General features: G+C 35.7%; 1 protein-coding gene across 3 annotated transcripts in view; it reads left to right on the forward strand.

The window, feature by feature from the left end:
* NCAM2 (neural cell adhesion molecule 2) overlaps positions 1 to 14819 on the forward strand; it is a 285808-nt gene that overhangs the window by 84068 nt on the left and 186921 nt on the right. Inside the window, exon 1 of one of the 3 annotated variants that reach the window (XM_035315438.1) lies at positions 6288 to 6315. The exons of the other annotated variants lie outside the window; for them this stretch is intronic. Coding sequence (XP_035171329.1) covers positions 6303 to 6315 — 13 coding nt within the window. The 5' untranslated portion in view covers positions 6288 to 6302. Of the gene's footprint in view, positions 1 to 6287; positions 6316 to 14819 lie in introns of those variants that run through there. 3 annotated transcript variants of the gene reach the window in all.

Raw genomic sequence — 14819 nt, forward strand, 5'->3', positions numbered from 1 at the left:
AGGTACTGAACTCGGAAGAAAGGTCTTCTTTTAATACAATTTCACAGTTACTCTGGAAATGAAAATTTTGCACACACACACACAAACGCATTTGGGGGGGGGGGGGGGGATTGTTTTCCAGTGTTTACTAGGCTTATGTCTTCAGTCCTTTTATAGGAATAATCAAACTGAAGACAACTGGCTGTTTGTAAGAAAAAAAAAAAAAAAAAAAAAGCTAATAGGTGTTTTGTTTGTTTGTTTGTTTGTTTTTTACAGCTTTAGGATGAGCAGATATCAACTTTAGTTTTATGCTTTTCTGGGGACACCATTGAAGAAATAATATACAGTCACTGTCAGGACATACAGATTGCTAACACCAAGGTGGTTTTGTATTTGTGCAAATGAAGAGTATTAGTGGCACTACTTTATCAGAATTCATAAAATAGGATTGTCATCTTAACGAGTATGAGTGGACACAAGCTGATTACCTGGAATGTGTTTAACAGCATTTAAATTCTATTTTATTAAGAGCTGTGAGACTTGTGTTGGATTATAGGGACAGCTGTATACTGATGTGGTGGGGTTCTTGAAAATACTCCATTAATACTGCAATCAGAATTAGAGTTATACAGAGAAATCTAGGAACTTGTGGCACCTTTTTTATGCACTTAAAGTGGAATCATTGCAAAGTAGAACACCAAGGTTTCTACCTCACTGAAGTTCTAGTTTGCTTAGTAAGTTGTCATAATATCTGATACACCAGGTGTCTTTAATATAACAAGAATCAGTAATAAAACATTTTTTTTCTTAGCCTGTGTGACTTCTCACAGGGAAGTGCACTTTCTGCCTGAGAAATGAGAAGCATTCTGAAATGCTAGTGTAACAAAGACTTGCACATTTGCTAACAACCTGTTCTCTATCTGCTTAAGCCAGGACCAACCCTAATCACAGTTGTTTCTCCCAGACTTCAGTCTTAAAACCAAAGTTGTGTTGGGGCTGCAGGCAGAGATGATGAGGTTGCTGATTAGTCTCATCTGAGGTTAAGCTAATTGAACAGACATAAGAAGCTGCTGGCATGAAATATCTCTATATGTGACAAATACCTGTGAGAAGCTGACAAAAATTACGAATAGTGCCATGAGGAACTGCTGGATTTCTAAGGTGGTTGAGGAGGAATTGTGACAGACTGTAGAAGACTGAAGGGGAGTCTTGGGACCCTTTGCAGTTACACAGCCTTGCAGGGACAAGGCAGTTATACAGCCTTGCAGGCACTCAGAAAACCTAATCAGTGATACTGTATTAGGCTGAGAGTGCCTGCATAACAGTGTCAGAAATAAACAAAGTTGGACATGAATGTAGCAAAACCTGGTACTATGCAGAAAAAGTAATTGGGGTTGGGTCGTTTATCTGGAAAGATGAGGATGGCAGAAGGAAAGAGCTTGGAAGGACAATAGGGGGCAAATAAAAGGAGTAGCAAATCCTGTGACTGATGCTCTTAAGGGTTCCCCATTGTTCAGTCCTACATCTAATCACTCCAGTTTGGAGCAGGACAATTAACCTGCTATTTACGTCATTCTCATGTCTGCCTTTCCTCTGTGCTCAGGACAGGTCAGGCAAGTCTTTACTTGTATGAGTGTTGTGAGGGAGTCCTGTGACTGCTCTTTCTAACAAGGACAGGAGAGGTGTCACCTGACATCTTCCATTCCCATCCTCTTTTAAGATGATATCTTCTAAAGATTAAATATATCTATTTAAGATGAAACCTTCTAAATCTGCCTGCTTGACTCTAGCTTGTATTTTACCTGTAGATCTACGTATTCTGTGTATTCTATCCAGTATTCTATATATTGGAACTGTTTAGATTCCTTTATTTAGATTGATTATTTAATTAGCAATTCATTCTTTTTTTGCGGTGTCTCTTGAACTGTTTACTAAGAATTTATTCTCCAAAAACAACAGTAAGAGAACATTTCACTTGCAGCTGAAATAGCTGGATTTGAAACTGATCTTCATTGAACAGATTTCCAGACTGGTTTGAAATGACAAGCATTACACAATATGTGCTGTTTGGTGGAAAGATTGATCTTGTCTTCACTTTCACTATACTATCTAACTGAAAAATTAAAGGACTTCACAACATTTTTACATGTTGTAATTTTTGCATTAGTAGTAGGCTGAGAACACAGTCAAATAGGCTCTCTGCAGGTAAATTGTCTACCTATTTCTTCTTGCTGATGGGAAATTTTTGAAATAATTGCATGGAATAAAAAGTTAAAAGGTAGATGTACTGCTATAGAATCAGAGAATGGTTGAGGTGGGAAGGGACCTCCGGAGGTCATCTGGTCCAACCCCCTGCTTAAGCACAGCCACTTAGAGCAGGTTGCTCAGGACTGTGTTCAGGCAGGTTTTAAATATCTCTACAGTGGGAGACTCTACTCTCTGAGCAACCTGCTCTGGTGCTCTGGCACCTTCATAGTGGAAAAGTGTATCTTGATATTCAGACAACACCTGTGTTTCAATTTGTGCCAGTTGCCTCCTGCCCTGTCACATCACTGGACACCACTGAGAAGAGCCTGGCACCATCTTCTTTACAACTTCTCTTCAGGAGTTTGTATGCATTGGTAAGATCCCCAGGTTTCTATAAGCTAAACAGTCCCATCTTTCTCAGCCTTTTCTCTTAGGAAAGATGTTCCAATCCCTTAATCATTTTCATGGCCTTCTGCTGGACTCTCCCATTTGTCCGTGTTGTTCTTGAACTGGACACAATATTCCAGGTGTGGCCTCACCAGTGCTGAGCAGAGGTGAAGGGTCATCTCCCTTGACCTGCTGGCAACATTCCTTTTAATGCAGCCCAGGACATCATTAGCCTTCTTTGCTGCAAGGGCACATTGCTGGTACATGTTCAAATTGATGGCCACCAGGACACCCAGTTCCTTTTCTGCAAAGCTTCTTACCAGCTGGGTGGTCCACAACATATACTGGTGCATGGAGTTTTTCTTCTCCAAGTGCAGGACTGTGAATTTCCTTTTGTTGAACTTCATGAGGTTCTTGTCAGTCCATTTCTCCAGCCTGTTGAGGTCCCTCTGAATGACAGCACACGCTTCTGTCATATCAGCCCCTCCTCCCTGTTTTGTGTCATCTGCAAACTTTCTGAGGGAATGATCTATCTCATCATCCAGATCATTAATGAAGATGTTGAACAGCACTGGACCCAGTGTTCACCCCTGGGGTGCACAGCTAGTTACTGGCCTTCATCAAGACTTGGTGCTACCATTTTGGCCTCTGAGCCTGGCTGCTCAGCTAGTTTTCTACTTTACTGTCTGTTCATCCAGCTCACATCAACAGCTTCTCTTGTGAGGATCTTACAGCAGACAGTGTTGAAAGCCTTACTTGTTGTCCAAGTAGACAATATCCAGTGTTCTCCCGTCATCTACCAGGCCAATCACTTCACTGTCAAAGGTTATCAAGTTGGTCAAGGATAACTTCAACTTGGTGAGTCCATACTGACTATTTCTGATGATTTTCTTGTCCTTCATATGCGTGGAAATAGTTCCCACGATTAGCTGATCAGTCACCTTCCCAGTCATCAGGGTGAGGCTGAACAGCAGTTAGTTCCCAGGGTGCTCCTTCTTGCCCTTCCTGAAGATAGGAGTGGCATTTGCTTTTCTTCAGTCTCAGGGACTTTTCCCATTTGCCATAATAATTCGAAGACTATTGAGAACATCTTTGTATTGACACCTCAGTATTTGTGCATGCATCCCATCAGGCCCCACAGGCTTAAGTGTGTGCAATTTACTTAAATATTGCCGGACACGATTTCACCAAAGGTACATCTTCCTTGCTCCAGTCTTTCTTCCTGCATCTTAGGATTCCTTACCCCATGGGGACTCTTCCAAGCAAATCCTTGAAGAGGCCAAAGTCTGCTCTTCTGAAATTCAGTTTTATGATTTTGTTTTTTCCTTGCTCCCTTTCAGGGTCCTGAACTCCAGCATCATGTAGTCACTGCAGCCAAGGCTGCCTTTGACCTTCATATCCCCAGTGATCCTCTCCTTGTTGCTGAGTATGATGTCCAGCAGAACACTCCTCCTCTCTGGCCTCTATGTCAGAAGGGTCAGGAAGCTGTCAATACTCTGCAGAAACCTGCATTGCTCGTGCCCTGCTACGTTTGTTTGTTTGTTTGTTTAATTTGAATAAAATAAATTAGTAAATATTGATTCTATTAAATAACATGTTAGGAAATGGTGATACATTGATAGAAAAGATCTGAATTTGCTTTTGACAAATCAGTCACACAGGTTAATATATGCTGTTTTAAAAGGTGCTGCTAATCCAGCATACAATAATTTCAGCATACAGTAATTTTTACAGTACATAAACATTTTGTAAGCTGTTTAAGGCTTATTTGAAATTTTGGAGGTTGGAATGGGAGATACACTGATTTTCTATATATATGTCAAGTCACATGATCTAAAGGAAACAACACATTGCATTTTATTTATTTCTAAGCTTTATACATGTAAGCCCAAAGAGTAATGATTTTGCTGAATGCCTTTTTGCTTTAATTTCTGAAGTAGAAGTACAATCACGGGATAAAGTCTAGCAAATCTTTGTTATCTTAGAAGTGATGTGAACCCTTTCATCTCAGTTATTTTTTTCTGACAAGGTTGTCAGAAAAAATGCTGTTTCCAGCACCATGTCTAGAACACTTGGAGAGACTTTTTTTTTTTTTTTTAATTTGAAGTCCTTGAAGTAGACATACATACCTTTTCTTTCAAACTCTTTATTTTAGAAGGCTATAGTTCCTTGTAAATTTAATCACTGGATTTTAGTGCAAGAAAGATTGGCAACTGCAGGTTAGACTCTAGTCTTTATTTCAGCTGGACTTGGGAAATGAAGATTGATTTTCTTTGTGTGCATGAGGCAATGGTTAGTGCTGGGAGCTACTTATTCAATTAGAGATGGAGTTAGTCATGAAAATCAGGACTATTTATGTTGGTTTCTAGGGGAACTCCTCTCTACAGCAGAAAGAGTGTTAGAGGCTTTCTGCATATCCTTCCTTTCCCCTTTTCCAGTACCTAGGGATATGTACCAGGTAAGCAGAAGTTTCTGCACCTGTGTGAAGAGAGAGAAAAAAACCTGTGAGTTTAAGAATAGTCTAGAGATTGTTGATCCTACACATAAAAGGCAAAATACACCCTATAGTGGGAACTGGGGATATAAGGCACACAACCCTTCTTCCTAAAATCTGTGGCTTCTGCAAGTGCTAATGCATTCCTGCAGAAAAGTCTGCCTAATTTCTAAGCAGTTGTCTTTAATTGGCTCTGGACTAGGACCAAAGCTAAGAGCCTGTTAGAATAGAAGGAAGCAGAGGTGAAAGGAGAACTGAGGATTACTTAGAAAGTGCTTATGGTCATTGCATGAAAAGGATAGTTCAGACACGTACCTTGTTCTGTCAAAATGTTCTTTTGAGCTCATAGATGAGATACTTTTCTACTATGTGCCTCAGTCAACCAAGAAAATGGAAGATTCTTTTACTCAATTTAACCTTTTTTATCTTGTTCTATTTGTCACTTTTTTCACATGCATTTACTGGATAGCTGCTTGTATGTCATCTTTATATAAAAAGTTGTGAGGAGTGGTTTTCTTACTGTTAAAGGGATGCAAATAACAATAAAATGTCATTTGAAAATGTTAATGGATTGATGTTATTAAACTATGACTCTTGTAAAATTTTGTGAGAATAAAATAATAAGAATAGAAAAAGTCAATGAGGCAGAGAATAATGTAACAGTATGTATGTTTCAGAAAGTATACCTGTTGAAAAATTGGTATATTAGCATTTAGATTTATGACAAGTTTGATAGGAATAAGAGAGCTATTTCTTTTTTTCCTTTTTTTTTTTTTTTTTTTTTTTTTTGGTGGTGGTGTTATCTTTGTTAAATTGGAGGGAGTTGTATAGTACTATGTGGGTGGTAACCCTGGTTGTCACAGTCTACCCAAACCCCAGTTCTCTAACACTGTCTAAACTCAACCTTACCCTTGAGGTCTAAAAGCAGTGCATGGTTTGGAGCAAAGAATTATTCTCTCTTTTAACTAGTCTTGTTTATACTGAGAAGCAGCCTAATTGCCTGTCCTGTTTCAGTTGCAATTTGGAGACTGAAAAGAAATGCCTAATCTCTACCTAGCCTCTGTTGAGGCTAGTTTAATGCAGAAATGATGTTAAATCATTCAAAGTACATTGGATTCAGTGCAAAGTTAACCACTTTCATTTCAGAACTCCAGGTGATTGGTGGGAAGGGGAAGCAGAGCAGACAAATTTCAGAATGTGCTGGCAATGTGAGTACTATTTCAACCTGAAGAAATTTCATCCTATGTCTCCTGTTTCCCAGTCAGAGCTTTAAGCGCAGACAGCTAGATGAATACTGGCAACAGGATGTTTTCACATGCAGTTCAAGCAGGACTATATTACAGCCAAGAGTGAAATAGGTGGCTAAATGGGTATAAAAGAGGAATTTGCTTCTTTTTCCAGTGGCGTTTGTGCATTCCATAAAAAAAAAAAAAAAAAAAAAAAAAAAAAAAAAAAAGCTTAAGTGGTCCTTTGAACAGGAACAGGGGCAGTTCTCCTATTTTGGTGTCTCCTTCCATGTCTGAAGTAATAGAAATATCTTCATTACATATTACATTAAAAAGAAGAGACACTCATTTAGACTAAAAATTTGGGAACACAGACAAGACCTTGAAAGGGTGCATATGGAAGTGGGGAGTGTTCCATTTGTGTAGGGCAGTTGAATTGCTTCATCTGTTGAATTAGAATCCAATTTTATAGTAAGTTGCACATCTGTGTAGCATCTCATATATTAATCAGATGCAGAAATTATTAAGGAACAGGACTACAGTGTTTTAACAGTAGTCCTAAGAGAATTATCTGTGTATTGTATATTATGGTAATGGAATAAAAACTGTATTTTTGAGACTGTATTCTGTTAGATGTCATTAGTAGAACTATTGCTGTCTACCAAAGACTTAGTCTCATTTGGAGTACCTTATTTATTCAGTATAGCAATTTAAAATGACAAATTGAAGCTTAAATGATAGTTTGGAAAATAAAGCCTACAAAGAAGGGTACAAGTGCAGAACTATATACAGCCATCATAAAAGAAAATGAAAGTGAGAAAGAAAATTGATGGTATAGAGAAAGAGGAATATTTATAAACTGGACAAGATCCAGCAATTCTTAGGTAGTAGGAGCAGAAAAGGTAGGCAGTTATGGAAAGAGAGAAGATGCTAACAGAAATGTAAGAAAAAGTCTGTAGAAAGAACCAAGCATATTCTACAGCTGTATTTGATAGAGGATGCTGTGGTGAGACACCACAATGACTGATAAATAAACAGGGAGATATTATTTTACTCAGTTTCATTAATGGTTTATTATCAGTATAATTGTACTATTCAAGTAATGCTGCAACATAAGTCTAGATGTTTATTTTGTGGTGTCCTATCAAATATGTATTAACCCTTTCTAAATGGTTTATTAAAATAAAAAAATAAGAATGTATTCTTATTCTTAAGATACAGTTTTTCCACTGACTGTACCGATTGTCAGTGTCACTTTGAAGATGGTTAAAAGGTTCAGAATAACTACTACAGTGTCATGACTGTAGATGCCAAAGAGGCTCTCTTTGTCAGGGGGGAACTGAAGGTTTCTCAAAATTTTGCAGTCATTCATTTATGCCTTACTGATTTTTGAAACATTGTTAAGTAAACTAGAATGTTGACATCATCTAGTGTCAGAGAAATTTTATTATTTAGTGAATACCATGCTTTTCAAGTTTTCTGATGATTTGTGGGGTTTCTGTTTTCTGTGATAACCGCCTTCAGCTGTCAACCTGTTAATTTATGTAAACACATATAAAAAAAGCATATGAATTGGTGCATTTCATTTCAAAGTGTTTTTGAATGCTCGGTTTTTGTTCATGTTATCATGCAAATTAACTTGATTAGAAGACTTTTTTTTTTTTCCTCCAAGACATAATGAATAGGGTGCTGAACATCATTTACCCTAAGAAATACTTAGTCCTTCACTCTTGGTTGTGATTTTGCAAGCTAAGGAGGAGTGATCAATGGTAAAAGACTACAGATTAAGCAAACAGGGCATCAAGAGACATTTCTGGGAATCCTGTGTGCTCTTTCAGAGTCAACATTTGGCTACCAGAATTAGCCGTCCCCAAAATGATGTATTATCTTCAGTGACCTTATTGCACTTTGGGGTATAAAAAGATCTGGGAAAGGGTATATAGAAGCAAGTGCTTTAATGATGGCAAATTCAGAGAGAAAATACACACACAGAGAAATAAAACAGAGAAATCCAGAAATTGCAAATCTTTTGTGTATTTCAATGTAGATACTAAATGAATTTCTGTGTCTGAAGGGCAATTTTATGGATTTGCCTGGCCAGAACATTAACCAAATATCATTTATGTGTAAGTATCTCTGTACTTGTACAGCAATACTCTCTCCCATAATGCTTTTCCACGTGAAGTTCTTTAAAGATCAAGACATAACAGAGAGAAGATATTTAGTGAAAGAAATGGCTATGATATAAATATAAAGTTTAAGTGCAATCATACAAAGAATAGAAAAAAATGTCCCTAGTTTTATCTAAAAAACAGTAGGGTGGATTCATTTATCAGATAGTAAAACAGAAAAGAAATTTTCCTAGCCTGGAGGAGAGTCAAAAGACTTGAATTGTTGATCACAGGAAAGTCCAGGGTATGTTTTTCAAACAGTAAGGATGGTGATGAAATTATATATGATTATATACAGATGAGCTTTTGCATTTTTGTTTCTGCTCCAGATAGTAAGCTGCAAGTGGATGAAAAGTAGCTTAAAAAATAAGCAGAAATCAAAGTTTTATAAAGAGAGAGAATCTGTAACTCTTACTTGCCAGAAGTTTGCAAGTAGAAAACAAAACAAAACAAAACAATAAAAACTGCTTTCCATAATGGAATTCCATGCGCTCTACTTGATCCCATGGAAATTCAAACATACACCAAGATGTATATTTCAGTTATGTAAATGTCTACGAAGCCCCTGTTAAGTGACTGATGTTTTCTGTCCTTATAAATTAAGTTACTCCTAAAAATCCTTACATTTAATTGAAGTATTCAATCTAGTAGTAATGCAAATTTATTAGTTATGTAATCTGTGAAATAAGGATTGGTGAACTAAGGCTATTCACAGGAAATCCTGTCAGAAAATCAGGGAAATAATGAAAAAGCAAATCAGGACGAGCAGGTCTATTCACAAATTTGAATGAGCAGTCCAATGGAAGGCTTTAGTAAGAAGGACTGAAATTAATACCAGTTCCAATTAAAAAAAAAAAAAAAAAAAATCATTAGTATGCACCAAAAGTCCTTTGCATAAATGTTTGGAAAAAATGCACCCCTCTAGCCTACAAACATCAGGCATTGCAGATTATATGGCCACTAGATTAAATTTCTGGGGATGTGGAAACATAATGTTCCAAGCAAGGATCTGATACTTTCTCTGGAGTTGTGAGACCAGTTCCCCCCTCCAGTGTCCATGGAACTGTCGGGAAAATCATTCAAAGGACAAGGGTCTTTTGCTGTTGTTTGTTTTGTTTTGTCTGGCTTTTCATGCCTGCAGCACAAAATTTCTTTAAGGTACTTTGCTGAAAGGGTGTACATATGACTGTATATATCTGTTTATCTTATCTAGATAAGGCAAAAAACTTTAAAGGGGATAAACAGTAAAGTATACTCTTCCTGAATTTTCGGCTTGGCTGGTCTTGAATTTCTCTGCTTTTTTTTTTTTTTTTTTTTTTTTGGCTTTGTTTTTTTTCCCTATGGTAAACATGGGGATAGAGGAGAAGTAAACAAAAATCAGATTTCTGTGAGAAATTCTGCTGCGTCTATGCAATAGTGCACATCTACGGTTAAGTAACTTAAGAAGAACTTTATTGTTGCAGTAATAGCCGTGACATCTTTCAGAATGAGCAACCTAGAGAAGAGAGTGTAGAGTTTGGGTTTCAATGAACTACTGATGTGTTAAGCTACTTATAACTGTAAAATTACTTCTAGAAAGATAATTTATGTTGTGTTTTTTGTGTTTTTTTTTTTTTAATTATTATTATTATTAAGATTACATGGTTCTGTTTTAAAAATATAACTAGACGTCCTGAAATCTTCTACAAGATCAAATATCTTTATGAATGTGAGACCATTTATTTGGGATCCCAGGATATCAAGTCACTTTGAACTTGGGATACAAATCTCCTTTGACTTCCTAGCACTTATGCTTTCGTTAGCTTACATTAAGTTTATTAAAGAGTTGGATGATGAACTGGAAAAACAATTTTAGAAGTGAATTGAATTTGACCTATTTTAGCAAATATTGACATTTTCCAACAAACTGCTTTGGAATGGTTTTGAAGTCTCAGCTCTGGACTGTATCGTGTGTATAATGCTGTATAAACCAAGAGCTAAAGGCCCCATAATTGAAAATGTGAGGCTTGGAATTAAACAAATTGAAAATACCAAAACTTCCAGTGGAAATATTTTGTGCCCTGTGTTGTCTGTTGGATTCACTGTCAGATTTGGTGCAACATTCACTTTGTGTTTTAAAGCTTTTAAAATATTTAATGCTTATGTTTTTCATTTATTAAAATTTAAGATATTGAAAAAATGTTGCAGGCTGTTAGAAATGTCTTAATTGCTTGGTAACTTAAGCTAGAGTTTGTTTTATGAAATTCTTGGTACAGAAAAGTTGCTAGTCTTGTCTAAAATGCAAGTGTATGAATCACTGTAATGTGTATGTCACTGCTTGTCATAATTTTGACTCTGAATTGCAAATTATAACAAACCAAGATTTTAAAGATCAAGAGGCATTAAAGTAGAACATGTTTCCTTAAGAAAAAAATGATTTTGTTATTCATATACACCAGTAACAGAGATGACTATGAATAATAATTTTCCATTTCTGTTTTGTCTCTCTTTTTTTTTTCTTTCTTTTTTTTTTTTCCAATGAACTGGCTTCGTTCATCTTTCATTCAATTGCAATATGGTTGATAATGTCCTGTTTGTTACTGCAAATAGGTAAGTTAAAGTTATTTTTTTCATTTATAATATAGATAATTATAATATGGTTATTGTAGTTTATGTGCAATATTAGTATTTTCTAATTCCATATGCTCTTTTGTATTATATTACAAAGAAAGTAATATGTGATAGCAAAACATGGTGCTGATTTGAGTTTACAGACTATCTTAGCATTAGCATACAAATCTCCCAGAACCTTTTTGTTAAGACTTTATTTCATAATTTCCTCTACTTTACTGGCCAAATTTATTTTCAGACAAGCTTTTCTACTCGTCTTATTTTTGGAAAAGATGAGCATGGATGTTGAAAGCTTTTGGGTGTTGGCCTCAAATGTGTTTGCCATATATCTAACAGATACAAATTCTCTAGAATTGATTGCTAACTTTAAAAAAAAACATGCAAATGAGCTTAAAAATGACTGTGGTTGTTCACTGCTACTGCCTGTATGGCTTTTTGAGCCATAGTGCTGGCTGCATACAAGACCGTAAAGTGGCAAGGCTGTCACCAAGTTTTGAAAATGCAGCATTTATAGAAGGGCTTTCTGATATATGAGAGGAAGTCTTGCCAGTGCATACAAGTAGAAGCTTTACTTCTAAAATAAAGTGAGCATTGGGATTTAAAGGGTGTTGCTAGCAGGGGAAGTACATGTTAGTTGTTTTCACAATTGACCTACTAATAGGTTTATTTGTTATGATTTGTTTACATAGTGTTTGCAGTTGTTACTAGGAAAAAACGAATTGGATTTAAATCAGGTCCTATTCCTCAAAAAAAAAAAAAAAAAGAGTTCAACGTTTTTCTTACAGTTTATCTCTTCTTTAGGACACTTGATGGACTGGGGAAAAAAAAAAAAAAAAAGTTCAGTAAATGCTATGAACTCTAATACTAAACAGTGCATCAGAATTCCTGTAATACTAAATAATGCATCACCTTCAAATAATTTAATTCTTGATGGGACATTTTTTTTCCCCTTTACAGCCAGATAGATGATGCCAAATAATTACTTAACAATACATTATGGCTTCCTCTTTTCTTTTTTCTTAATTAATGAATTACTCCCTGGCAAATAGATTCTGTTGCAGGTTATTATATAGTACCTGTCAGTCAAATTGTCTCTTTTACTTCTGAAGGGCTGTGTTTGTGGAATTCTGGTGACAAAAAGAAACATTAGCATGCGTATCAAATCAATGACTTCAAGGTCTAAGCTTTTCAAACCTTGAAACAATATCTTCTGAGCCCTAATTTATTAGGGCTCGCCATAGACGGTCAAAAAATGGTCATAAAACCAGGTAAGAAAGGCAAAAGCATTCAGACTGTTAGGTCAGAGAATTTATCACCTATCTTTACAAAGCTAAATCAGAGGAAAGTGTACTAAAATCTCTAGACTGCTTTGTCTTGTGATGAGTATTTCTAGTCAAAGTATTTATTATTTTTTTAAAGCAGTATACAAGAAATTTAAAGAAATCTAAGCACGTATGGTGGGGTTCACTTGCTTGGTTTTAGACATCTGCATTTCACCTCCTGTGATCAGAAGTGAAGAGAAGCACTGTGATAAACTCAATTAATTTATTTTTCTAAAGTATGTGCCTTTCCTAGAATGGAAGGGATTTGTACTGATGAATCTATTCATTATAAGGACAAGGCATTAGATTCTCACTATTAGCACCAAATAAAGTTGCTCTTTTAGAAGCCACAGGTAATCTACACTATGTACCTTAAATTTTGCACCATTTATTCATACCATCAGCCTCTTCTCTGATCTAACTATAATTGGCAGTTTCTCTGTCACAGATGGTGGACACCTGAGATCCTGTGGCCTTTGCCTGTATTTGTTAATTTGGCAGAAGTACACTGTAAAATGCCAATTTCTAGGCATCTGTTTTAAAGTTAATTCTGCAAGTTATTACTCAGAATATAGCAATTCAAGTGCATCTGTACTAATTCATCATAAGAATTTTTTTTTATTTTTTTATTTTTTTTTAATTGATGTCTTAGTTCTTTCCAAAAAGATGCAGAATGATGAGTTATTTTTGAAACTAGATAGTGGCAGTCTTTACTTTGTGTGACATTACAGTACCTGTTAACAAAGTGATTGCCCTTTTAACAAGAACACTGTACCAGTGGCCATTATGTTTTAATGATGGCAAATATGACGAAGGCAGTCTTGCTAAGATCCTACTATATGTATGTCTCATACAAGCTTTTGGGGATAAACAGTTGTTCTAATTAAAATTATTTATTGAAAAAATACAATCTATTCAAATTATTGGTTACAATCTGTAATTTCCATTTGGAAAAAAAACAACAACAACAACAACAAAAAAAACAGACTGAAGCTTTTTCTAAATGATATACTTAGATACATTTTAGTTTGAGATTTTTAGAAGACTTAGTGAAATGTTCTTTCCTACTAGAAAATCAATTTCTACTATCCTGCACTCTAAAGTATTCTTAATATCTACTTGACCAGCTTTTGAGGTATTCTGTTTCCTGAGTTTATCATAGCACTGATAGAATGTAGTGAAGCTAATAAAAGTGACATTTCACCTGGTTTTGGACAATAATTTGCCTATGTTTGAGAAATCACTCACTCATACCTGTCAATGTCCATAGTAAGCACCATCTCTGTATGACTCTACTCCCTCTACCAGGTCAGAATATGACAGTATGAAAATTCAAAGCCCAATCTTCTTTCTTTTGTGAGTGATGTGAGCTTTTACATGTACATATTTGGGACATTTAAAAGATGCAGGAGATAGAAAGTATGAGGTTCTTTCAGCCATTTCTTCATTTCATTTCTGCATTTCTGCATGTTTCATTAGTCTAAAACATCGGGATTTACATTTACTTTGTTTCTCTGCGTATACCAACCCAGCTTTTAGGAACTTAATGTTATGTGTTTGAACTTGAAATGTTTGGTTTACTCTTAAAAGCCAAGGGTTCCTCTAACCTGTTCTCTAGTACTATGAAATAATGTAGCAAAATGAGGAGGGTTTAACAATTATGGGGTTCTGCTTTAAGACCAAAGTAATAAATATGTCTTGCATGTTTTTGTTGTTGTTGTTGTTGTTTTTAATTTTAAAAAATGGCCATTGTTCATTTTACACAGGGGTAGGGATTTAAGTGCTGCATGAATTCACCATGGCATTTTCAGTGATAAGTAAGAAAATTAAATGCTTCACATTTCAGATCTGAAAGCCATGGAGGCAGTGAGATGGCAGTTCTGCAAAATACAAATTTATTTGTATACACAAAACTAAGACAGGCTATTAGGGTTCATTCTGGATTATCTATTTTTAATACGTAATAATCCCATTAGCTACATAGTGTTTCCTGCGTCAAACACAATGTAATGTAAGTGTAGCAGAAATGCCTGAAGCTTTCTGCTTCCAGAAATTTAATTTCATATGTAGCTCAAAAAGATTCATCCATCATAGTGACATTAAATTCAGATTACTTTTTCCTAAAGTTGAAGCCTCAGTCCTTGTAATCTTTTAGATTGCCTGTTACTTGCATCCTAGTTACAAAACATAGATAAAGGTGAAAGGAGGAAGGGAGGGAACAGGTAGCAACAGACTATATGTGAATGAGCAGTTTAGCAGCTGACACTTTATGAAAAAATAGTTCATCTTTATTTCCTGTCTCTTCTGCCTCTGAAGATGAGTCAATAATAGCAGTATCAGAGTTTATTGTGGCATATCTATTTTTCAAAGAGAAAAAAAAACA

Source organism: Oxyura jamaicensis, chromosome 1, assembly GCF_011077185.1.
Source record: "Oxyura jamaicensis isolate SHBP4307 breed ruddy duck chromosome 1, BPBGC_Ojam_1.0, whole genome shotgun sequence".
Classification (NCBI taxonomy): Eukaryota; Metazoa; Chordata; class Aves; order Anseriformes; family Anatidae; genus Oxyura; species Oxyura jamaicensis.